The sequence below is a fragment of the Netta rufina genome (genome assembly GCF_964035555.1).
Source record: "Netta rufina genome assembly, chromosome: 7".
Lineage (NCBI taxonomy): Eukaryota > Metazoa > Chordata > Aves > Anseriformes > Anatidae > Netta > Netta rufina.
The window spans coordinates 32,859,444-32,885,060 of record NC_140130.1 but is presented as its reverse complement, the minus strand read 5'-3'; the positions used below and the strand labels follow the sequence as shown (position 1 = coordinate 32,885,060).

General features: G+C 39.6%; 2 protein-coding genes across 15 annotated transcripts in view; one reads left to right on the top strand and one right to left on the bottom strand.

Annotated features, from left to right (window-relative positions):
- Positions 1-9,858, bottom strand: part of TACC2 (transforming acidic coiled-coil containing protein 2) — a 124,311-nt gene extending 114,453 nt beyond the window's left edge. For 11 of the 14 annotated variants that reach the window (XM_084290091.1, XM_084290085.1, XM_084290090.1 and 8 more), the window contains exons 1-2: positions 9,761-9,840; positions 99-222 (exon numbers count right to left, since the gene is read on the bottom strand). The gene's annotated coding sequence lies outside the window, so the exon portion shown is untranslated. Of the gene's footprint in view, positions 1-98; positions 223-6,751; positions 6,927-9,760 lie in introns of all 14 variants that reach the window. The other 3 variants (XM_084290092.1, XM_084290086.1, XM_084290089.1) reach the window with 2 other exon arrangements.
- Positions 9,859-15,324: 5,466 nt separating this feature from the next.
- Positions 15,325-25,123, top strand: NSMCE4A (NSE4 homolog A, SMC5-SMC6 complex component). The gene is made up of 11 exons (XM_084290544.1): positions 15,325-15,724; positions 16,659-16,739; positions 17,326-17,456; positions 18,545-18,696; positions 19,701-19,800; positions 20,723-20,813; positions 21,457-21,551; positions 22,617-22,665; positions 23,704-23,798; positions 24,334-24,425; positions 24,950-25,123. Exons 1-10 carry the CDS (start codon positions 15,427-15,429, stop codon positions 24,415-24,417), a joined length of 1,176 nt encoding a protein of 391 aa, XP_084146670.1. The 5' UTR covers positions 15,325-15,426; the 3' UTR covers positions 24,418-24,425; positions 24,950-25,123.
- Positions 25,124-25,617: the final 494 nt, after the last annotated feature.

Below are 25,617 nucleotides of genomic sequence, written 5' to 3'. Positions count from 1 at the left end.
CTGTAAACCACTAACTGTGAGAGCACTCATCATCCTCAGATGTCTCAGTTTACTCTCTTTGATTTTATGGTAGAACTAGTGGTAGAAGAGGTACTCACATGGGGCTGCTTTACTGTAATTCTACATCCACGCTTCTTCCTGGAGGGAACTCAAGCTCATCCACAAAGATTGGCCTTTCTTGATAAAAAGAGAATCTAACCCGGGAGGACTGGAAGACTCAAACTAGGAGAAAACACAGATCAGACTTAAAGGTAAGCTATGTGTGTGGTTAATGAACCAGGCATTTCAGTATGATCCAAATAGTTTGTCGTGAATGATTAAATTTAATGTTAGCATGCACAATATTTGTTACACTTACCAACCACATGCTACATTAGCTTTTATAAATAGAATACATGCTACCTCAAGTATTTATATGAGACAATTTCATTTGGGATCATTTTACTTTACTGTAGAAATACTGCCAAAACAAGTTCAAATTTTTATGTTTCTTGCTTGCACGTGTTGATATGACACAGCAAGCACTGAAAGCTCTGCTGAAACACTGAGCATGAAGTTATATACTGCTGCTCTTGTAGGTAAGAGAAAAGAAAGGGGGAGTCTTCAGAATTTCACTCTTCTCTGACCTTAACTCATGCAAAATAATTTGTGCTTTCTGCATAGTAGAATGATACTGTAGAGATCTGCAAGAACAACTGACCTACAGCAGTCCTTCAGCCCTTGTTTTCTCACATTCTGGCAGAGCAAACATCACGATCTGGTAGATAAATCCTAATCTGATCATTACAACTAAGTGATCATGTAATGATTTAGAAGTACAGAACTTGGTGGAGAAGATGCTGCTTAGCAGCATCTGCTAGATCTAGCTGGATTTTCTAAAAAATCATGCTGCTGTTTGGCAACAAAAAGCTGAGCCAGCCTGAGAGCTGTAAAATGGCATTTTGCTGTTCTTCCCCCAAAGAGAACCAGAATTTGCCTATAGGACCATACACAAGTATTTGGAAATGCACTTGAGTCCAAAAACTTCTAGATATTGGAGCACTTCTCTTTCCAAACCACGTCTCTACCAGCATTTTTTCACCAGATTTTATATGCAGCACTTAAGGCAGTGGGAGGGCTGTGGGTCCAGAAGAGACAGGCAGCTCTGCACAGTGCCACGGCCTCGCTAACCACCCATTTCCAGTACCTGGCTCTGGAGAGGTGGCTAAAGACGTGGTAGTTAAGTTCCCGATGCCACAACCAGCTGACAGGGTTTGCAAGCTATGAGGGAGACTGCCCTACATAGCTCACCTGGTCAGCCCGTGACTATCATTGCACAGGACTGCAGATAATTTCCTTGTTATTGCCTCCTGCCTTTTATAAGCAGCTAATTATGATAGATGGAAAATATCTTGCCCATAATGTGTTATGAGATGTCAATTATGAGACCACATAATTCAGGTCTGTAGCTAACTTGGCAGAGTGCACGTGTCCTTTCACACTCTAAATGCACACAGTCACCCCCTGAAAGTGAAGGATGCCTGTTCCTAAACCTCAAAAGCAAGGTACGAAGAGCATTACTCTGACTCGGGGCAAGTTTTGGAAGGACTGGAGGGAGGTCTGAGGTGAAGGGTGGATTTCTGGAACCTGCTGGCCCTGCTGGTCAGCCTGCTGTGGTGCCAGCACGGCACGGGGGATGGTGGGACACCACTGGGAGAGACAGAAACCCACGTTATGTTGAGGCAGAAAGGAGACGTAAGCAAGGCAGGTACCAGTTGGTTTAACAGGTCTCTAGGAGAACATGTTACGTATGGGAAGAACACATCATGAAGTGAGTTACTCCTTGCCTCTTTTCAGATTCCTCCTCCTCCAAACTATGTTTCTGACTGTCCCCTCAGAAGAGTTCACCTGTTTCCTCTGTCCACACATTCCCATTTCTCTCCTCCCTTTGGCCAAGAGACTCAGTGGACATACAAGGGAGACCAAGCAGGTGCTGGCTTTCTGCTATCTGAGGAGAAGGGCAGAGAGGAGGCAGGCCGTAAAGCTGCTCGGGAGGTGAGAGATTCCTTCCTCCTGGTTCTCCTTTAGCTGTGGAGCTTTAACCAGCTGTCAGCAACTGTCCGTCCCGAATTGTGGATGGCAGCAGTATTTCATCTCCTGCTTTCTTGGCCTGAGGTGTGTGTTGACACAGCAGAGCTGGCAGGACGCAGCTGCTCGCTGGGCCTTGCGTTAGCACACCCTTCACACCCACACGAATGTCATGGGAGAGGAGAGCTCCTCCTTGGGTTTCTACACAGCCCCCAGCCCTCAGAGCCTTTCCTCGGGGTTTGGGCAGGCAGCAGACGTGCATTGATCTTTTGTGCTGGCCTAATACATGAAACAATCATGTATACACATGCGCATATGCACACATGTATATATTGTATACTATGCATATATAAATGCATATATCCTGCAGAGGTTATATCCTTCATCATGTCAAAGACCATTTAACTCGAAGCTGCTTTTCATTGTCTCATGATAGCTGTTTGATCACCAAGAATGAATTAGGTTATAAGCTCAGCAACTTAATACTTAGCAATGAATACTATTCTCACTCCTGATGCGCTGTTTTATCTGCAGTGAGGGCAGGCTATGAAAATAAGTCTCTTAGGAGACTGGTATGTCAAGATAGTTTGTTAATAGCAAGTCTTGGGGTTGGTTTCAGACCGAGCGAGGCTTCTGCTCCAATCAAGTGCACCAGATCGCAGCAGGATTAACTGGGAACTGAGTCACTGACCTCTGAAATAATTCTGTAGTCACGATAGTGTTCATAAAGCCATGAGTCGCTGTTTACAACAATGCTGAAGGTGGCTGAAAAAAAATATTTACTTTGAAATGGAGTTGGTTGTGTCTTGCCAACCTTCTTTGCCAGGAAAATGGTTGCATTAAATAAGCACAATGCTTCCAGGTAGGTAGGGCTACTTACGCAAGAGCTTCTCTGATTTACAAAGCAGGATTAACACTGCCAACATTTTACAAAGGTGGAAACTGAGGCATAGAAAGATTGAGTGATTAGGCCATTAATATATTGTGTAATTGTGGACTAAACAGAAAACTAGGGCTAGTGTTCAGTCCTCAGAACCACAGAGGCATTGTTAAAGACATCACAAATACAGAAGGAAAGACAAGCAGCAAGGCTAAGATCATTTTTACAAGTTAAGGATAATACTTGCGTAATAATGAGAATGTTTCCTTACTGTCATTGCCATTGTTCCATCACTGTTATAACAAAATTTTTTAAATGAATAAAATGAGCAAATGCTTAAGGTGAATGTCAATTATAAACTGATTTTTCCCCTTTACTCCTTTGATTCAGGTAAGCTGGCATGCGAAACAAGATAAAGAGGTCAGTTAAAGACAGTCCCTCAAGTTTTTATGATGATCTGGTGACAATGGTTGGTGCATAAAATGCACGTACTCTAAATTGGAGCTCCTGATATTTACTCTTGTCATAGTGTCTTTTTTAAAAGATGATCTAATGCCATGTTGATGGGAAGTGGTCCTAGCAATCCATGAGGCTCGGTGATATAAAGTTAACTAAGCTGCTCACTGTTGTTACAGATGGCACAAGCCTTCATCCTTCTGACAGACATAAAGCTAATCAGCTTCTCCTAACGACAGATTTAAACTCATATAACATATTGCCTTGTCCTGCTGCGTCTACACTATTTATATTCATGTTATCATTTTCCACTAATATAAACAATATCCAGTTTCAGAAGTTCACTCATAATTTTCAAGTGTATTTTTCCGTCTTTATTGTCAGTGAATACTTTGGGCACAGGCACAGTATTTTAACCCAATCTTGGTTTTGATTTGGAGAAGGTTCCCTGGACACTAGGCTCACAAAATACTGTTATACAGAACTAGGCACTATATTTACATTTTAAAGCAGGGATTGTAATGATGAATGAAAAATTGGGAAGAAAATCTTTAGAAATCATCTGCAATATTGGCTTCCCGCATCTGGAAACAGCCTCGTTCAAGATGTCAGTTCCCCATTTTATCTCAAGAAGATTTTAACACCAAAATCTAACTATGTTTTTTGAACATCAGCTGTGGTTATTTTGGTTTTGGTCATTATGACTGATGGGACTTGACAGATGAACAGATGAAACTTGATTCTGCAGTTGGTTTCTATTTATCTACTATTTATCTAGTTATCTACTAACTGTCATTGAGCTGTTCTTTCCTGAGAAAATAACAAAAGGTAATAAAGTGAATGGAAACAAGCAACGTTGGACTAGTTTTCCTCCAGCTGTACCTAAGATGTCTATAACCTTAGTACACGGTGCTGTCACTGCAATCTAGTGACTGGATTTGTATTTGGATGTGGACTCAAAAGTGAAGATGGCAATTCACTGGGGTGCAAAATCATGCGTCAGTGACAATATCTCAACTGATGGCAAAAGAGACCATTGCAACATGAAAAGTAGCACTCAAGTTGTGTAGTATGTCAGATTTTTTGAGATTTCGTCTTTCAGATACAAATGCTACGTGTTTATGCAAACCTTAGGACCGTCTCTTCTGGATACTAAAGATCCAGGTGCCTTTATTTACTGCATGTCCCTGCCTTGCTGGTAAAAACGTATTTTCTGTTAGAGCAGGAGAAAATACTCAAAATGATGCCTAGGCTGATGCTATCTGCAAGTTCACAGACGCCATAGATTTTTGTCTCCCAGGTACAATTGTTTTTAAGTCATCACAGAGCACTTGTAGATATTACTGATCGAAAAAATACAGAACATCTAGTCCTAACATGAAACCATGACAGAATCAGTCACTAGTACCCAAAAAGGTGGATAGCAACCCAATTTCAAGTCAGCACAATTAGCACAAAGTAAGGCCTACAACTGTTCATACAGTTTACAGACCATCTAAGATTGGAGATTATACAATACAATCTTGATTCACTCTATCCTCTTAACTACAGAAGTTGGTATGTTCTGGTATCCAGAGGGGATTGTTTGTGTGTGTGTGTGTGAGCAAACTCATCCAGGTTACTTGGTGTAGTTCTGTACATCTAGAATGGAATAGTATTCTTCCCTGAAAAGGGTGATAGCCTTTGGCTGATCCAAACCTCTTCAGTCTTCAGAGGTAAGAAGAGAACCTGATACAGAAAGATGGGGTGAGACTGTGGGATAAGTTAATGTAAAAAGCTTAAGCTCAATTTCCAAAATAGTTGAAATCTCTTTACCAATAGAAATGGTTTAATAGTGCCATGGTTTCAATACTGGAGTAATGCAGGGAGTAAGTCCTACAAGCATAACAACCAAGAAATGGAAAGGCCGGTTTATTACAGTGCAAGAATGTCATCCTTAGTGAAAATAATGCTCATGCTCAATGCTCCTGACACACATCACCTTTTGATGTGAACAGTGTAATGAATTAAGAGTCCACCAGAGAAACTGGAAAAAAAAAAACTTTAGGTAGACCATGAGTTTAAACGTCCTGCCCCCTTGCAACATGCAGAGATTTTCATATGGGTTCCATAAAATTGTGCAATGCTCCAAATTTGTGGCTAAAAGCAGCTCTTTCTCATAAAGAAAGCAGTTAAGAGCAATTTTCAGTTTACAGTTGGAAGTGGCATGGAAACTGTGAGCAACAGACAATGTAGCAAGTAGGCAGGCAGCTTATTCCAACAGCTAGTAATAATTACTCCAGTTTCAGTTCAATATGTTGTATATGTAATACAGACAGACACATAGAGAAATATAAAAACCAAGTCATTATAGACTAATCAAAACTTCTGGGAAGATGAAAAATAGGACAACAGCTCACATTATACTAGGATAATAGTAAGAAAAGTGAACGACAGCTATGTCTAATACATCCCACACGTATTTCCATCAAGTGTTAAGGAATTCACAATCTATGCCATGTGAAAAAAACAAAACGGTGCTGTTTAAAATCTAGGCGTGCAAGGTCCACAACTGCAGGTTTATTAAGCTGTGCTATAAAAACTAGGATTTTGATACTCATGAGCTGCTTTTTTTTGTACTTTTTTTTTTTTTTTTTTCTTCCCTTCCTGCACGAGTCTTTGTGCTTCTGGCTTCAACAAGATGTGGTGCTGTTTACAATGTCAAAGATTGTTAACATCAAGGATCGTTTGTGCTCCAGAAGACCTAGACACATCTCTGCCTCTTTTGGAGGGTGAGCAAAAACTGGACATTGAACCTTAAGTACATGGAGATGGTGTTATGTGGCTAACACTTCATAGAGTCATAGAAAACAGGACTAATGAAGCGTGTATCTCCTTCACACAAACACACTCCTCTTTCTTTTTTTCCAGGTCTTAAAGAGGAAACCTATCTTGGGAATGGGAGAAAATGCTCTTAAACTATCTTTCCCAAAGAACTCCTTAGCAACACATCAATTGGTCTAATTTGATCACTTCCTCAGTCAGATCTATTCTACATGAACAGCTGTCGTGTTGTGTTGGTTCACTCCTGAAGTTTCGTGTTTTCCTTCATTATCACTAAGGAGATTATCTCATGGTCCTGTTTTCTTAACTGCAATTATACCAGTCCTGTTCTCTTCTAAAATATCTCTGTTGCAAATACAGTGACTGTTCCTACACAAAAGAATTATTAGTATGAGATCTAACTCATTTTGGTAGCAAGAAAGTGTTCATACACCCAGTCAGCTTGCCATGAATCAGAGAACCTTTTCTGGTTACTTATATTCAGAAAAGCAGATTTCATCTAGGTAACAATCAAATCATTCTTACCTTTTATTTATGTAGACAGAATTTAGTGCTAGGAGTCCTATACAATTCCCTGAGGCACACTGCTGCTTTGCACACGAAGCAAACAAACACCTCCTAATCCATTTGCAAGGAGTCAGGGTTGGCCGAGCCTTGGGTTTGCCCAAGAACCAAGAGTGCTAGGTGGATCATATGTTTACTGTGAAACCAGAGGAGTAAATGAGTCTGTCAAGTCCTAACTAGCATTTTATGACAAATTTATTTTGGCAAGAATATGTATTTCAGTATTTTGTCAAACCTGCTGAGCCTTGTATACTCTGTATGTGTGCTGATGAACTGACATTTTCACAGTACCCTGTGCTCAGGAGCTTCTAATGAAAAATAACATATAAAATATAAATCAAACTTTGTTTCACCATGCCATATTTAGAAGCTGGTAGTTAAAAATAATTATGTCAAGAAAAATAAAAACAATATCTGTGATGGCTTTGCTGTCATAATGGCTATTAGCAATGTAACTCTTCAAACCATTAGTTGTGCAATTGAATGTGGTATCAGGTAATTGGATTTAAGCTCTTCCATTAGGTTTAAGCTCAAATCATAGATGTAGGATAAATGTTTACTCTCTTCAGACTTGCTATGGAGTTGAGGGGCTTCTGTAAATGCTTTTCCACTGGCATAGGGAAAACACAAATGCTGATGTGAAAGTTTTCTGCAGGCTGGGTAGTGGCTCCTGCCTCCCCCAGAGTGAAGGTCCATCTTTTCAGATAAATGGTCAGATGTTAGTATGAAAGCTTAGTTTGACTTTCTTCGTGGAAAGAAGCAGCACAGCACTGATTAAAAGATGCTCAATACCACAGGCCACCCATTATCAAAAATGTCATAAAAGATTAGAGAGATAAGAGGGTTTTAAAGAAACCCTCAGGTGACAAGAGGAATATCCTCAATATTCTTCAAAAATACTTTCCTCCTTCCTGCCATCCAGATGAATGCAAGTGACCACAGAGACCCTGCCACAGTCTGGAGCTGATTGCACAATCTGAACCTCCACAGAGATGTCTCCTGCTTCCCTCTGCCATCCCTGGGCTCTGGAAGGCCTCCAAACTATTGCTTCTCCTTCTATTTCTGTTCTGCTTGTTTTGTATCATGCCTCACAAAATAATTAATAAGCAATTTATGATATGTGACCTTTTTATTAGGGGGAAATGGTCTCTGGGCATATCTGTGAGTATGAAGTACGCAGCTGGAACTGAGGGTATTTCTTTCATTGTATTTCTTTTTTTTTCAGTAGGTTGCTTGACAGGTGCCCTTTTAACCTGTTCCACAAACTGGTGCCCATGTGAAAATTCAAGCAGATCTAGTCACCGACAAGTTGCTTTATTGATAATTAACCAAGCTCTAACCCAGACCAGGTAAGACCTTTTTCCTGGACGAGGTTGCTTTAAGTTTCTTTCCACAACTCGCTCTGGGATTGCCAAAAGGCTTGATGAAAAATACTAACTAGCTAATTCTGGAGCACGTGCAAACTGATTGCTGATCTCTGTAGAGCAGGGTAGCCAGGCCTGTCCTTGTCACAGATCTCTGTCTTAAAGGTGGAAAAATGCACGGGTGTAGATGTGGATATAGATGGAGATGTAGAGGGCAGAGCATGGGAAACGAAGCCAGCGAGGCTTAGCCCTTCCACCCATAGGCTCCTCTGACTTTTCTGGCCAACTACAAACCATTCTACCTTTCTCATTCCCCAGATCCCTTTAAAATTTAAAATAATATTTGTGGAGGTATGTATTAACATCCAATCAATTCATCCCTAAATCAGTAATAATAAAATTTTTACATGAAGGGATGTTTGTTGTTTTTTTTTTCCCTGAACTGTACAGCAGGCTGTTAACCCATCTCTTGGGGTGTGTAAAGGAAAAAAGAGCTGCTCCTAGGTAATTATCAGCTTGATAATTATGATCTGTGAGATATAAATTCAAGATTTAAGCACCCTATTTAGTAGATAAGATCAGATTCTGTAGGAGATAACTACAAGGAGCCTGTCTGCCATTGTTTTTCTGTGTCTGTCAATATGATCCTTAGTTTCTGCCTGAAGATAAACCTATCTTTTTAAAGACGGATTACTTGAAAAATAGTTTCCAAAACATACCCAAACCCTGGCAATATAAACCATAGTCATTAGAAAAATGCAGGAATAATTCAAGTTGCTGTGCTCTTACATGTTGGCAAGAGATTTTAATATAATGCCACTAATGTTCAAAATAATAGTATTATGATCAAATTCTTGTTAATATCAAACTAGAGAAGCGTTCTTTTAACCTGCTTGATTCTCTTAATAGGAGAGGCTAGAGGTGACTTCAGCTTCCTCTAGATCTATAAAAGGTTTGGGTCACCAGAGGTAATATTCTGCCTATTCAGTGTGGTGTTTTACAGCCTGAAGCAAGCTTTAGTATGAAAGGACAACATAGGATGGCCAGTTCTCACTTAAGAACATGGTCATACATCTGCATACTCTTTCTAGTGACTAGCCAGCTAATTTTATCTCTGAAATTCTGCATATGAAACACATTCTTGTCGTTACATGGCAACTTAACATCAACAAGCAACCCTTTCTGCAACAAATCCTTAGGACTATTTCTGAAGAAAGAACAACAGTGGAAGAGAGCCATATTTAAAAACTCCAGCATTTGCAAATAGCTATTACGGTCTGTAATGTTGTAACATGTTTTTAAAATATCTATTTTAGGACATGCATACTTATATCAGTCTGCTGGTCTTAGAAAGATACCGATTAAATAGACACCATCCTGTAGACTACTTTCTAGGTTATGTGGATTGTAAAACAAGTTATACAAGAGATCATGAAACTATAGAACCTCAAAGGAGCCTCTGTTTTTTTTTTCTGGTAAGCAGAAAAGTTTCTTTTACTTATAAGGCACTCCCTTTGCCTTTTGGTAATGTCTAAAATATAATTAGCAAACTGTTCTGAGTCTAGACATTTTTTAAATTTAAAGAACTGAGAAAAAAATTACTTACCAATTTTCCTCTAGACTAAAAATGAAAATATACCACTCAGAGTACCACTGATTTTTATAACCTTCTGCACTCCTTCACTCCTAGCTGGTGTATGGATCCCCTTTCTCCCTGGATCACATGAAAGAGTTCTATTAATGTGAATTGGCTTATGTTTGAGAACACTATGCTGGATAGCTATGAAGTGTAAGGAATCTGACCCAGGGAGCTGCAGGGCTGTGACACATCAGTTCTTTACAGGGATTCTCAGTTGCCGGATGAGAATAACACAAGATAGGTCCCGTACACTGTGTGCAGTCTGCTGTCATCGTTGGTGGTGGTATTCTGGTTGCTTAAGGCACTGAGACAAGCTCTGTGATACACCAATGTAACTGGAATTTGCCCCTCTGGCTTTCACTCTGGGGCTATAACTAAGTGTCAGGCTGTCTCTCCCACTTGACTAACTCAGTAAGTTAAGTTTGGGAAAACTATTCATGACTAACACACATAGCCATGGCATGGCTACAAGTGATTGTTGCCTTAAGAAAAACACTGCGAGGCAGCACTGCTCTGCATATTTTGTGAGGAATGCTTTGCTGGAGTTCAGAACAAACACGCAAAGTCTGGGAATGCTGGTGGATTACCTGGCAGGAGGAGAGAAGGAAAAAGCAGAAGTCTCTTGCCACCATGCCATTCTTCATCCCTTCGCCTGTGTTTAGTCTTCTCTCGCCCACACAGTCAGCCAGGAGGGAAAGCAGCTCGTCTTTTCTCACTACGGATAAGATGGATCTTTCAGCCCACTTGTCTGAATGTAGTGGTTGAAGAAAGCAAGCCCAACAACAGGGTTAATTTTACTCCAAAGGGAGCAAGCCTTAACTATCTTCCATAGAAGAGCATTAAATCTGTGACCTTTGTGGAAAAAAACCAACATGCCACTTCAGCACAGAGATGTCTTAACTCCCAAAGGAGGTGTCACTGAAAAAAGAAACCCACACCAATCGCCAAAATGACTTTTAAGCAGAGCAGATTTTCAGTTGCACTTCTGAAAAATTCCCCTGTGGAATACATTATTTCAGAGAGGAAAAAACGTATTCCATTTTAATAGGTCAGGAGCTAGATGCCTTTAAATACATGTAATAAAAATATAATCAAGTCAGCACAACATGTGAAGAAATGACTGCTGTGATAAGATAAAGCCTACTGCAGAAGTACTTAGGTTGAAGTTAACTGCTTGCACGGTGTTGGCAATGTCTAACGGGTGATAACTGCCAGAGATTGCTATAAAGAAAAATGAATTCCCATGAGTTTACTGGGAATACAGAAATTACTGGCATATTAAAAGTCCAAATAACTGACGTGCAGTTGTGCAGAATACTGTGGACACAACTCTACAGAGTGCTAACTGGCTCTTTTTCTTTTCTCCCTTCAAAAACCTGTTCTGCATTTGCTTTTAATTCCTTTGTTCCTCCATTAAAAATGTATGGGATGGACCACCAAGGCAGCAGCTGTCTGGCTATTCTCTGCTCTGATGCATCATTAATGTATGTATATGCTTCCTGCTCCTTGCAAAGACTTTTTTTTTTTTTCCTTTTTATATTTATTTTTTTTTTTTCCTAAAATACACTGCTATTTGAGTGCAGGTAAATAATGGAAGGTTTTGAGCACTTTTGCCTGTGCCAGGGTGACTCTCGCGGGTTGTCGTAGCAACACTGTGTCAGTGCATCACTTAATGAAATATTCCTAATCGTTAAAAAGAAATCCTTAAAAGGGAGTTCCTGGTGCCTAAAAGGGTCTGATCTTGCCAAATTTTTTTTTTCCCAACATCCCAGCAGATTGGGTCCCACGTTTTTCAGTTCTATTAATAATTGTTCCCCTGGAAATAACTTCTCAGACTGGCACAACGTATACTGTGAGGTGATGGGCTGTAACCTAATCCACTGTGCTGAAAGAATGTCTGGTGCCAGGTTTTTACCTCCCACAGGATTATCTGTAAATACGGAAAGAAAAGCTTCTGCAAAACCCAAGTATATAAACATACACTTACTTCTACACAAAAGCAAATTCCCCTCATCTGTATTTGCTTGCAGAGCTGGCAGCTGACTGGCAAATATCTCAGACGTTTTAATTCTTGTGTTTTCAATTAGTTTAGGACCCATTTCAGATTACCAGGATTATCTGTATGTCAGAAACAGCTGTCACTGTGCAACAGGTCCTGTGTTGCAATTTCTTAAATAATGAGTTTCTTATTTTGTCTCTTCATCCAGAACAGTAACATTTATTTTAGTGTATTCAAGGGAAATGCAAAAAGTTTATTCTTTAGTATCATACGCAGCAGTCTTAGGCAGAGACTAACCTGTCACATTTTAAAATGTGTTTTTTCCATTAAATCTTGGAAACACCTGCAGGCAGATTGGGGATCTTTGCACCAGATCAAAGAAAACCAAAACCACCGGTTTTCTAGAACTGGGCAAATGATTAGATTTTTTACTAAATCTACTGGTGGTAGTTCCAGAGTTTATTGGCTATAGATGAGCACCAGCACGCCGGGCAGCTCCTGAGCTATCTGAGATAGTCACTACCACTGGTAATTAACTTTGCACCGTAAGAAATAACATTATTTCTCTGTACTTGATGACAACAGGGACTGCCTACTGCTTGCTGAAATACAGCATCCATCTGAGCAGCCGTATCATGATATATACAAAACGTGCAGTGCTCAAAACTGGAATTCAGTTGAAGGCTCTAGTTCGGTTCTACCTGCCACATAGCCCTGTGTCACTCTCTAGCCATGAGACAACGCACTGAGGTTTGTGCTGGCTGACACTTCCACTCCTGAAATGCTGTCTTCTTGCAGAATAATGCAGTTATACCTTTCTGCTCAGTGCTCCCAGATTTGTTTTCCCTAGATGACCCAAGAGGAGACGATACTTGACTATGCTGTCTGACACCACCAGTCCGTCCTCTGCAACAACAACACGGAGTAGGAATTAGGAGTAGCGCCCAACTTCTGTCTCACACATAGCTGTGTAGCACGTGCTGTGACAGACTGGTCCGCATGGAGAACAGCAGTAGGCTTCTCCTCTCCTCCTACCACTCCCAAGTGACATATGTAGCTTCAGTGAAAGAGGTTTTTGTGATGAAACTGAAAACTGATTTCACATTACACTCCACTGATCCATGTGGGGAGGTCTTTCTTCCCATATAAATACAAGCTGCTGAAGGACTGTGATGGTAATTGTTGAAATCATTTTATAGTGCGCAATATTCTTGTTAAAAGTGAATTTGTATGCTGTGCAGTATTTGTTGTGTCATTCTGCTTTTTCGTGTTTAATTTTTGGTTAATGTGGGTTGCCTCTTTTAGAACACTTTGCCATTTTATTGTACACTCTAGACAAAGAACAGTCTGTGGGATATTTTGCTCTTGTACCCAATGAGTAAAAGGCCCTGCTTGTCTAAGCACCAAGAAAGGTCAAACATGGATTTCAAGAAAGCAAGCATCATCTTCAGAACAAGATTAGTGTTTGTATGTGACTGGATACAACCCCATTTCCTCAGCAAGGCACCAAACCCTCCAGCTTGTACTGAACCTTTCCTTGTGCCTCGCACCCACCTCAGCATTTTGCATTTTGCTTCGCATTTCAAAGTCCTTGGAACAGGGAACATTTCTTACTATTCGTGCATTGCACTGTACAATGGGCCCCAGTCTTGTTTGGATCCTCTTGTGAGACTTTTTGTGTTAGGGTCTAAAAGCATATTGCTCATAATCAACTTGAGACACAAATTTGACAGCACGCTACTAGTCACACAAAGAATAGGAAATTGTTTAATAGCCCGAACTATAAGTCGACCTTTTGTATTGAAAACCAAAATAGTTTAAAAATATATTTTGAAAGATCACTTACACATATTTTGCAGTCTGTAGTCCAGCAGAAGTAGTGATTTGGGGAAGACAAGGTAGATCCATGGCACTACATTAAATCAGTCTCACCTATGAAGATGTTTTAGAATGCCTGATAAAAATACTCTAATAAAACTCCATGATGATTAAAGCAACACAATAGTATTAATCACATAATGAAGTACAGTGAAATCTATTTATATTTTGCAGGATTAAGTTGAATTTATAAGCAGAAAAAAATACAAATAAATTCCTAGGTTGCTTGCAAAGAAAAGGTATATGCTTACATTTAACAAAGTTCTTAAAAATCAATTTTTAATGTTCAGCGTTGTTCCGCTAACCATGTATTATAATAAAACTCTTATAATTTGGAATTTCTGTGTCAAATTACATAGAGTAAGCATTTTAAAAAGACAAAATATTGTGCTGTATGTTGCCTTTGAAACAATGTTTTTGGTTAAAGTCACCATTTATGATAACTTTGTTGGAGTCAACGGATTCACACAAGGAATTTATTTTGATGGGCAATCTGCTTGCATGGATCAGCACAGTTCCTGAGCAACATTTATACAACAGTATTTATACAACAGTTCTGCTGGTTATGGTCAAGTATGAGAAAATAAGTGCCCATTTGCTGGCCCACTGCTCCCAGGTGGAAGCCAGATCCAGCATTACAAGCCCAACCCTAATGATGCTGGTACAGGGAGAACAGAACAAGAGAGGTAAAATTATCTATTAAAATAAGGGTTTGGTCTGTAACATAAACTGCTCCTCATTAAATTAAAATTTTAATATAGCTGAATTTTCTGGACTTGTAATGTTTGGTTTGGGATCATTTAAAAATACAGACTGTTATTTCTTCCAACCTGGTAAATTAATAACATGCATTCTCTCATCTAACTTTGGTGTCTTCTGTATAAACAATGCTACTGCTCCTAATTAACTAGCTTACCAGTCTGCTCCACTTCAGAGCATGCATTTGTTAATATATGTGTAATATAATGTTTTTGTATTTGTATTTGTTAATGTATGTGTGGTATAATGAATGTTAATGTATGAGCACAGACCTTTACTTAGTGACTAATTAATCTATGTGTATTATATTGGTCTATTCTCCCACATGTCTGGTGACAGGATGAGGAGAAATGGGCTAAAGTTGCACCAGGGGAGGTTTAGGTTGGATATTAGGAAGAACTTCTTTACTGAGAGGGTTGTGAGGCATTGGAACGGGCTGCCCAGGGAAGTGGTGGAGTCACCATCCCTGGTGGTCTTTAGAAGATGTTTAGATGTTGAACTTAGCGATATGGTTTAGTGGAGGACTTGTTAGTGTTAGCTCAGAGGTTGGACCGGGTGATCTTGAGGTCTCTTCCCACCTAGATGGTTCTGTGCTGTGTCCAGTGGAGATGCTCAGTCAGGTGCCTGATCCCTTTGCCTGCAATTTTTACCTCATCTTCCCCTCAGATATCAGAAAAGCTCGAAAGCAGATGAAAGATGTGGCGGTATTCCCCACGGATTTATTCCCCACGGCTTTATTCCCCACAACTTCCCACCCCTAATCCCAACCAAAACTCGGACCCCCCCCCCCCCTCAGCCGAGCTGCGGTGCAGGTGCCGCCTCTGGGAGCCGCCTCCATTGGCGTCGCCCCCTGCCGGGCCCGTTCCGCCATAGCGGCCCCGCTCCCGCTCCGCCATTGAGGCTGGGCGGGAAGCCGCCGCCGCCCGTTGCTCCCTCAGCTCGGGCCGCGGCCGCCATTTGCCGCCGCGGGGGCTCGGCCCCTGCCTTGCCGGCGGCGATGTCGGAGGCGGGCGGCAGCGGGGAGCCCTCCCCGCGGGGCTCCGAGCAGGGCTCCGGCCGCTCCTCGCTGCCCCTCGCCTCCCAAAACGGCTCCGCGGAGCAGCAGCAGCAGCGGCGGCGGCGGCGGCGGCTCTCCAGCAGGCTCGGCCGGCCGCCGGCCGTCGGGGAAGACGAGGAGGAAGAGGAGGAGGAGGAGGAGGGAGGAGAGAGGCCGCGGAGGGCGGAGGGCAGCGCGGACGAGCGCAGCAGGAGGATGATCCGCAACCAGTACCGGGAGCTGATCTGCAGCGTGCAGCGTGAGCGGGGGGCGAGCAGCGGGGCTGGGGGTCCCTTAACCCCCCCCGAGCCTTCTGGCAGTGCTGGGGGGGCTCCTGCCCAAACGGGAGGATGGGTTTCGGCTGCTGCCATGTGCAGGGGTTGTGTGTGTGTAACGTGATTTTGGTTGGGACCTTTTCCTGCTCGAGGAGGCGCTGCCGGGTGGAGGAGGATGTGGTGTGGGTTTCTGCAGCCTCGCTGTGTTTGTAGGGCTGTTTGATGAGAGAACACAGCACAGTTTGTGGATGGTGACTGTATATGTATAAAAAAAAGCAACTGTGTTATGCCCAGGCATTGAGCACGCTCTTAAAAGCACGTACATAGCTGTTGGGAATTGCACATCTCAAAGCCTTGTTAAATTGTACTCGCATCATTACACACAAGTAAGTTGTTTCGCCTGGTGATCTTCAGAAATCACCAGGTATACATTTTTCCCTTTGTTCTTCATTTATTTTTTTTTCCTGGAAGTCCCTCATTAATGTGAGCGTGTAACAAGGGTGACACCAAGAAAGCTACAGTACCTGCTGGCTGCTTCGGCACAGGTACAGGTGTTTAGCTGGGACTAACAGGAATCGGATCCACTGGGTTTTGAGCAATTAAATGAGTTTTGGAGTGGGGAAATTGATGCACGTACCTAACACAACTTCAGTAGATGGTACAGTTCCACGTAAATTCAGCTGCCTGAATCCTATTCCATTGAAGTAAATGGAAAATTGCCCCTTCAAACCAATCTAATGCATTAACACTAATAAGAACAGAGACTAAAAATCTTGAAGTGAATGTTTGATTATATTCCATATCTGTTATTTATAAAGGAATACGAGCAAGACAGTTTTGAGTAAGGAGTAAGTATGTATTTCTTGGTGCTTCCATATTTAAGTGATTTAGGATTTCATTTGTGTCCTGTCTACCTAGAAAACCGTGAGGATGTGCTGAGTTCAAAAAGCAACAGACTGACAGAAGCTTTGGAAGAAGCCAATAAACTGTTCAATGGAGGTAAAACAAATTCTGTAGTTCTTGTTAGACGTGATTGCTTGAGTAAATAATGTCTTAATAAACAAAATGGCAAGAAGATGAAGTTTATATCCAAGTATTTTGACATAAAAATTAATGTATAACTCGAAATAGATTTGTTAAGCTGAAGAGGAATTGTTTGAATAAGGTTATATGGGAAAACAAATCTCTCTTTTTTAATGTTTATTTGCAGTTAGAAATGCTTCTTGCTTTATGTTGACTTTCTAGGAAAACATACATAAGTAGTACCCAAGATATTAGTGTAGGTAGACTTGTTTCGCTTGGAGAGAAGCAAAAAAAACTGTCGATGAAATACACACTTGATTTTTCAAGATAACTTGTTAGTTCTCCATGCTTGCCTTTGTCAGGCTTATCCTCTACTTTTTCTTTTTTTTTTTTTTAAATGTAAATATGAGTATTCTGTAAGAAATTGCACTACAGCCTGCACTCGAATTCATTGCAATAAGATGATTTAGAGAATATCCTGGGTATAGAGCTTTGTATGCTAAATTTCATTGTTTCTGGCAATGACTTGTTATTAATATACAGCCTTTTCCTTCTGTAACAGTTTCGTGTGCACGAGAGGCTGCGCTGGATGCTCAATTTCTTGTCATAGCATCAAATTTAGGAAAGGAGAAAGCTAATGAGTTGCGCTCAGAGATGACAACATTTGAATCACTGACATTTGCAGAAGACTTGGTAAGTTCCAGATTCAGAATTTGCCAACAGTTTTGCTAGAGGTTTACCCTTTTCGTTGTAGAATTACAAAAGGTTCTCAGGCAGTACCTGACAGTTCTGATATAATTTAAGTCTTTGCATGAGTTTCTTTGATTAACGCTGTGGATAGTTTTGTTAACTGTTTTAAATCATGGATTCAGCATTTCCAATTTGCGTAGGGGAAAATCTTACCTTGCAAATGTAGGCATCTCCTCTGCCCCTGCTACTTTATCACGGTTTTGTCCGTTTGTGCTCTTATGATAGCCTTTTATGCTTTCTTTTACCGTGTTCAGTAGTTTCACATTAGTTAACTAGTGTCTTTATCTTGTCCAATGCTATATTTGTTTTTGGATGAAGTTTTCAAGGTCCTTTGTGACTCATAGAATGGGACTTTGTGTTATTTGGACATGTAGACATGCCGTGATTGACTGCTTTAATCATGGATGGATGGAAGAATGGATTCACGACAGCATTGAAACACTCTTCAAAACATAAAAGGCTGTGCATAATCTCTGACTTTTGTTGTCATCTGTAATATAAGAAACAGGTTAATTGAGGGAGGGGAATGCATTTCTTTTGTTCTAACGAAATACTGGGAAATACAAGACTGATTTATACCTGAAAGTTTAAGATCTCTTGAAATGAGATTTAACTTCAGTCCCCATTTTCTTGCGGTCCATGCAATTCTCTTACGTGGTGTTTCTGTTTTGGCTGACTTCTGTGAAGAACTACAAGTCATTCACTTCTAAATGAAAATGTTACATTGCTAAGTACTAAGACTGGATTTTGTCATTTAGTTTATATAAAAATGTACCTAAATTTAGGGATTTAACTCCCTTTAATCAAAGGGAATTAAATATTAGACGGTGTAGCTCTTGATTGCATGTGTCAGAAGTCTGCATGTGCTTTTGTTTTCACTTATCTTCAGGAAAGTCAAGGTTCGTTTGTTATACAGTGATATTAAATACTAATTCAGCAGGACAGACTCCATAATACAGTGTTTTACCATTAAACTGTCTACTCATCTTTCTTGGAAGTGAATTTTCATTGCAGTTTTTTTTCTTTTGTAGCTAACATTCATGGGTATAAATCGTATAGAAGTAGATGGAAATGATAGCGATACTGAGAACGTTTCAGCTGGCTATTTACCTAGTAATGCCTGGCATAAGCTGGGAGAAGAAGCAGAAAAGTACTTCAGAAGAGCACCTTCTTTTCACTACATGTAAGTTTATTTAAGGAAATACTGTATACTGCAGCACAGGCTAATGGCCCTTGTTGGTGTTCATTCTAAAAAACAAATTTCTTACCTTTAATGCCCTGGTCTTGAGTAGAGTTTAATCTCTGATCACAAAGTGTCAACAAGAGCTTCTACATGGCCTCTGTTCTTCCGGTATGGTGAACTCCTTATCTTCAAAATTTGTCATGATATTTGTTTGATTCTGTTATGGCCTGGATACAAAAATATTTGTGTATAGCAGGGGTAGCAAGGTACGTCTGTTTTATCAGTTTCAAACTAAAACCAGAAAATGTAAGTGTCCCTCTTTCCTCTGAAAGCTGACTCTTCTGTCCCTTTTCCCTCCCTGTACAAGCTGCAGGCAGAAGTACAAATTGAGGAACTTTTGTTTCTCCCTCCAGACATTTACAGACCCTGATGAACGGTCTTTCTGTATCTTTCATGGTATTATGCTGAGGAGACCAGCACAACATCTCACGTCTGTGTTAATGGGTTGTCTTTTTAGAACCTTGCTTCTTGCTCTGCCTTCAGAAGAGAAGCCACCTGATTACTTGCAGGTGGCCTTTTTTTTAGGATCGGTGTCATCTCTCTCTTTATCCTTTAGGCCATCTATTTATTAGGACTTTTTAGCTGCTGTGACCATTAGTCATTTGGCTTATAGCCAACACTTCAATCTCTCAGACTCAGCCTACAACAGCAGGATCTATTTTTATTAAATTCTCAGCAGTAGAGTTGGCAGAATATTATTCAGTTGTCTATGCTTCTGCACTTCTTCCACTCCCTAATTTTAAGAAATTTGCTGGATACAATAATGTGATCAGATACTGTACGATACTTGATGTTGGAATGCTACTTGAGATATTTCAAATTTATGTTTCCACTTTCAAGATGAAAGTTCCTGTGTCCATCTCTTCTTATCCAAGGTCTAAATTCTTTTTTTTTTTTTTTTTAATCTTTTTTTTTAATATGTATATTCTTTTTATTCTGTTCAGGTTGGGATCTTTCAAGTCTGATCCTCCTGTACCGAGGCAACGGATTGAGAGGCAGAAAAAGGCTGCAGGAGGGCAAGAAAAACGGGCAATGCCTGCTCAGGTTTGTGAACTGTTACCTTTTATTAATGAATTGTATGGCATTACTACTTATCAAGAGGTGTAAAATGCCCTGCCATACCTGCAGAACTGTGACAAAATGCAGCAGAGAAAGATCTCGATAGTGTGTGGTAGTGCTTTCATCAGTTTTAAAAGAGGAAGATGATGATAAATGTCTCAGAAAGAAAGATAATTCCCAGCTTACTGAGAGTTTGCAACTCTGGTAGTATTTTTACAAAATTCTTTTGTTTCTGAGATTCTTCTGTGTCTCTAAGATGTCGATACATCTTGAAAGGAAAAGAAGTTGAACTGATAAATAGAAAAGGAAATGATAAATATTCTGTATCTTGGCCACTTGCATAGTTGGCCATGTTCCAGATTGAAGCACCTGGAACAGTAATCATCATCAGGAGAGACCAAGACAAGTTCACATGAGTTTATTTGCTCTGACATGCATTGCATGGGGGAGGCAAGGAGTAAGTAAACTTCTAGACAAAACCAGGGCAACATGAAAACTTAGGTGCCTTTTCTGGTGGGAGAAACAAAACAAAAAAAAAACAAAAAAAGAAAAACAGCAACAAAACCTGTCTTTCTGTATAAATAAACTTATTCGTTAAACCCTCAAGCTGTGTCCCACTAGGGCTGACTTAGCCATTCAGTTCCACAGAACTGTTTGAAAATAGAAGAGCAGACCTATAAATAAGCTCAAACCATATAAATTGTGACCTTTCAGTTTGATATTGTACAATGTGAATTTTATTCCCAAAGCACTTCATAAGTTGTCTCAAGCTTGCACTAGTGTCTGTAACTGCATGTGTGGCATAGAGAGAATTTTCTTTTACATATCGTGTTCATAAAAGGACCATTTCATATTCTTGTCTTATAACAGCAGTTATATTAAATGAAATTATGATTTTTTCTTCTAGCTAAAAAAAATGGAGGAGTCTCATCAGGAAGCTACAGAAAAAGAAGTAGAGAGGATCTTGGGATTATTACAGACTCACTTTAGAAACGATCGTAAGTATGATTCAATTTAGCTTTTATCTTGTTAATTTGAGAAAATGAGTACTCTTCATCTTCCACAGTGTTGTTAAACTACAGAAATAGAATTATATGGAGCTACCAAGTAGAAATCTTTGTGCTGAAGGTCACGTACTGACTAGATACTCTTTATGGCACTAATCAGTTGGGGTTTCATATAATCACAGAATAGTTGAAGTTGGAAGGGACCTCTGAGAGTCATCTGTTCCATCTGCTTTGCTCATGGAGAGCCATTTGCTTAGGACCATGTCCTGTTCTTGAACATCTCCAAGGATGGATGTTCTGCAACCTCTCTGTTTGATAGCAAAGTTAAATCTGAAATCCTACCTACCCTCTTCTTAGTAGTACAAGTCTTTTGTTTTTTTAAGAAAGAAATCAAATAGTGACATACTTAGAAATTGGTGCATATACACATGTGCACACCCCGCAAACGATGGAATGAAATATTCTCTGGGAACTTTTTCTGCAAGTATGCAGTTGGGAATTCAACATTGTAGTAAAGTTATCATAAACATTTACATAGCTTTTAAAGCGGTTATTGATGTTAAGTTTGTGTTCACAGATGTTGGCTCTATGTACACCACCTGTTCTTTTAACTAACCCATTTTTATATCTCCAGCTTTTACACCTATTTTCTTCTTTGATCTTGTGATTGATCCAAACTCTTTCGCACGCACCGTGGAAAACATCTTCCATGTGTCCTTCATTATAAGGGTAAGGCAAGACATGTTCTTGAAATCTTCATATAAATGCTGGAACTATATGGAAATCTTGATTTGTTGTTTTGTGTGGTATTGTGTGGTAAATATTTTTGGATTCCTGACTTGTTTTCCACAAGCACTCTATATTTTGGTAATTAAATGAAAATGAAAATGAAAATAGGCTGTTTTAACTAGATTTTTTTCTTACTATTCCAGTCAATTTGTCAACAATAATGAAATTTTTGCTATCAATGTTCTTTTAAAAAAGGATTCTAGTGTACATATATTACTATAGATTATAGAAGAGTGTTCATAGAGCATAGAAGAGTTACTGTTTTTTGTTTTTTGTTTTTTTTTTAAATATTTTAATAATTACTTGATTAAAAATGTCCTTTTGGTAGCACACGGTGACAAGAAGCTTATTATGCTGCATAATAAGGTTTAAACATTGAAAAGTCAAAGGGTATAGCTGTATGTCTGTTTTAGACTGTTTTTATAAAGTTTATTCATGAGTGAAGTTTTGGAGATAGTACTTTTGTACTGTAAGATCTTGGTAATTGGCATTATAACTAACTTTCAGTTTTGTGCTTTCATTCTCATTCCTGCATCTTCATTGACTTACTTGTTTAAAGGTTGTTTTTCAACTGAGTATCTTGGTATTTTATTTTCCCTATGAGGTTGTTTTGCGATGTATTACGCTACACTTAATTCCATAGATTTGTGTTTCAAACTGTAATTTGTCTCTAGTGAATAAAATGTGTTTTAAATTCAGGAAAATGGAAAAAAATGAAAATACATTTTGACCAAATTCAGGGGTTTAATTGAATGCAGTGATACAATTATGAAGGACTAACACAAGTATATTAAATGAATTATAATGATTTTAAAATCAAATTTTTATAATCCAGCAGTCACCACCTGTCTTATAGTAACTGCATTCTCCTTGATTAGTTCTGTAATTAAATATATTTTCCTATTTTATTCAACATATGTATTTATTTCTGGTAATAAAATATATCAGTGCATTATAGCATTTAGATTTAATATCTGAAATCTTAAATCTTACTGTTTTTTTTAGGATGGCCTTGCAAGATTAAAGCTGGATGATGATAAATTGCCAATAATAGGTAAGTCTTGAAGGGATGCAAGACACGGAGTCCTGATGGCTCTTGAACAGGAGACCTTTATTGCCCTTTCTCTACTATGTATACTCTACTACATATACTTTCCCTGTAGCCCCATGCACTGTCCACACGCCCGTATCTGTCATACCATTAGTTGGAGACCCTCAGACACGCACCTCGAGCCAGCCAGCAATTGGCCACTGCCCAAAGCTCATCTTTAACACTGTAGCCAATTTACTTTATCTCAACCTTGCCCTAGTTTTTGTTTCTACTGCTTGTTTCCTCATTATCTCTAATTCAGGGACATGTGAAACAGCGCAAAGCCACTTGCAAATTCCTTTCCCTTTCCAGCAAAGTCTAGCTTTATAAAACGAATTGCTTTTTTGAAAAAGTAGCTGTACCTCAGCTTCAGGTGTATGGTTAGCTGCAACAGCAGACATCTGGGAATAAGCAGTGAAGGTAATTGAAGGCTTGAAGAAATTTATAAGAGTAATCAAAAAGGTTGAGACTCTTTAAACATATAAATCAGCTTAGTAGACTTTTTCCATATTTCTGTAAATCAATTAATAGAAATTAAAGGTTATTCTGTTACCTTGTAAGTAATAATTAACAGTAATATGAATGCTGCTATGCTTTGAGAAGAGAGATTTTGCATACAGGAGGTTTCCTTTCTCTAAGTTAAGAAGTGCTGCAATGTAAAAACAGCTGGAAAGGAAATGCCGTCCTATGTTGAGGTCTGCAGCTTTTATTTTCATGGGGTGTCAATGAGGTTACAGTTTGGTGGGATTCCACACACGGCTGAGCCCTTAGGCCCTTCTGGGATTCATAAATTTAGAAACCAACTTTTTTTAAATCAGTAAGACTAAAGAAACTTCCTGAGCAGCGTATAGTACAGGCTACTGGTAGAAAGAAATTTAATGGATTGTGTGTTATTGAAATGAATCTTTGTATTATTGATACTAAGCTTTGTGAAGCTTCTGTGGTCCTGAAGGAAACTGACTTAACAACTGTAACATTATGAAAATACAATATTTTGAACAGAGCCCGTAAAAAACAATGAAGGAAGAAAGGATGATGACCATAGTAATCGAGCACGGAACCAAGTTGTCATTTCCCTGAGCCATCAAGAATGGAAGGTATGAGGTAGCACTTGATAACTTTGATTCATTTGTATTTTTCCCCAAAGCGTAAGAACACATCTGAGAGCTGTGCTGATAATGTACTCAGATGAGCACAGGTGGATTTTATCACTGCATTTAATTTCAGGGATTCTAAAACAACTACAAATCTAATTGGCATTTTTAACTGCAAGAAAACTGGGAAGTGGCACAGTGATTTCATCTTTGATCCAAAAAGCCCTGTCAGTTCAAGAGCTTTTAACTTGTGCAGTGACTCAATTTTCCTGCTTTATGAGGACTGCGTAACTACAGAATGTTTCTTCCCTTATGTATGATGTGCTCCTACAGGGGGTGTTTGCTATTTTTCAATAAATCTTCCATAAAAAGTTTCTTAGTACATTTCTCCTTTGTCACTCCATGTGTAGAATAGGCTTAGTCATGTGAAGCAGTGCTTTAGTTTGAGAAACTTTGTTATTTACCAGGCAGTAGCTGCAACTGTATCGAAATAAATTAGCTCCTGCAACTTACTTACCCTTCTGTCATTTCTACCTAGGAAATCATAGAAACATTTGAAATAACAGAACCCATGATCAGCCCTCCTTCCTATAGTAATGACGATGAAATGGAGATAGATTAATTCTTCCAGTAAGTTTTTTTTTTTCTTTTTAATAAACAAAACCAAGCATATAGTGCATGCGTTCCTTGTTAATGCGTAAGAACGGCAGGGAAATATCTGTGACTATGTATGTAGAAACAGTATAAGCAGGGTAATTGTGTAACATTCTGACTGTTTCTATATTCCTGATCTCTTCTTGCTGCAGAATGTCATCTAGTCTGCTGTGTGGTAGTTAACTGAAAAGGTCTTTTTTTTTACATTTGATAGTCAGTTTAGTTCTACACTTCAGTTCATTTTTGAAATTCAATATGGGTACCTGAAACGTAATGCCGTGAAGAATCATAGCCTAGTTTCTGTGTTTTTATTTTTTTAACACATTCACAGCTGATCTTGTTAAGAGTAGTCTGAAGAAGGGCTTAGGGAAGCAGAAAGGGAAGGCAGTCTGCTTCCCTCCAAAATCTGTTAAACAATAGGACTGAATTACTTTATTATCTCAACTGTGTGGTGAGTAAGGTAAACCTCACTATTTTCTGTTTTTGTTTTTTTCCCCCAGGTGCCTTAAAGAAAAATATTCTAAAATGTTACCTTCAAATAAGATATTGTATGTATATATTGTAATATTAAATTTATTTTTATTGGAACATTCTGGTACTTTATATAAGCTGTATTGTTTTCACGTGACACAGTTATCATATCCTTTCAATTTATTATGGCGCTATTTATGGCTTTCTGTAAACTTTACTGACACTGCTAAAAGCTTTCATAAAGATGAAGTGCTGCCCCCCTTCTTTCATTCATTGTCTCTCACCAATAACAGCCTGCAAGGGGAATTCACATGGCAAACCATCTCTGCTGTGATAACCTGTTCCTGACCACCTCTGGGTGCAGACCCTTTCCCTAACCCCCAGCCTGACCCTGCCCTGTCCCAGCTCCATGCCGTTCCCTCGGGTCCTGTCGCTGTCCCCAGAGAGCAGAGCTCAGCGCCTGCCCCTCTGCTCCCTGTGAGGGAGCTGCAGGCTGCCATGTCTCTTCTTTCTCCAAGCTGAACAAACCAAGAGACCTCAGCCGATACTCATGTTTTCCCCTTTAGACCCTTCCCCATCTTTGTAGCCCTCCTTTGGACGCTCTCCAATAGTTTTACATCATTTTTATACTGGGATGTCCCAAACTGTGCACAGACCTCGAGGTGAGGCCGCACCATTGCAGAGCAGAGCAGGACAA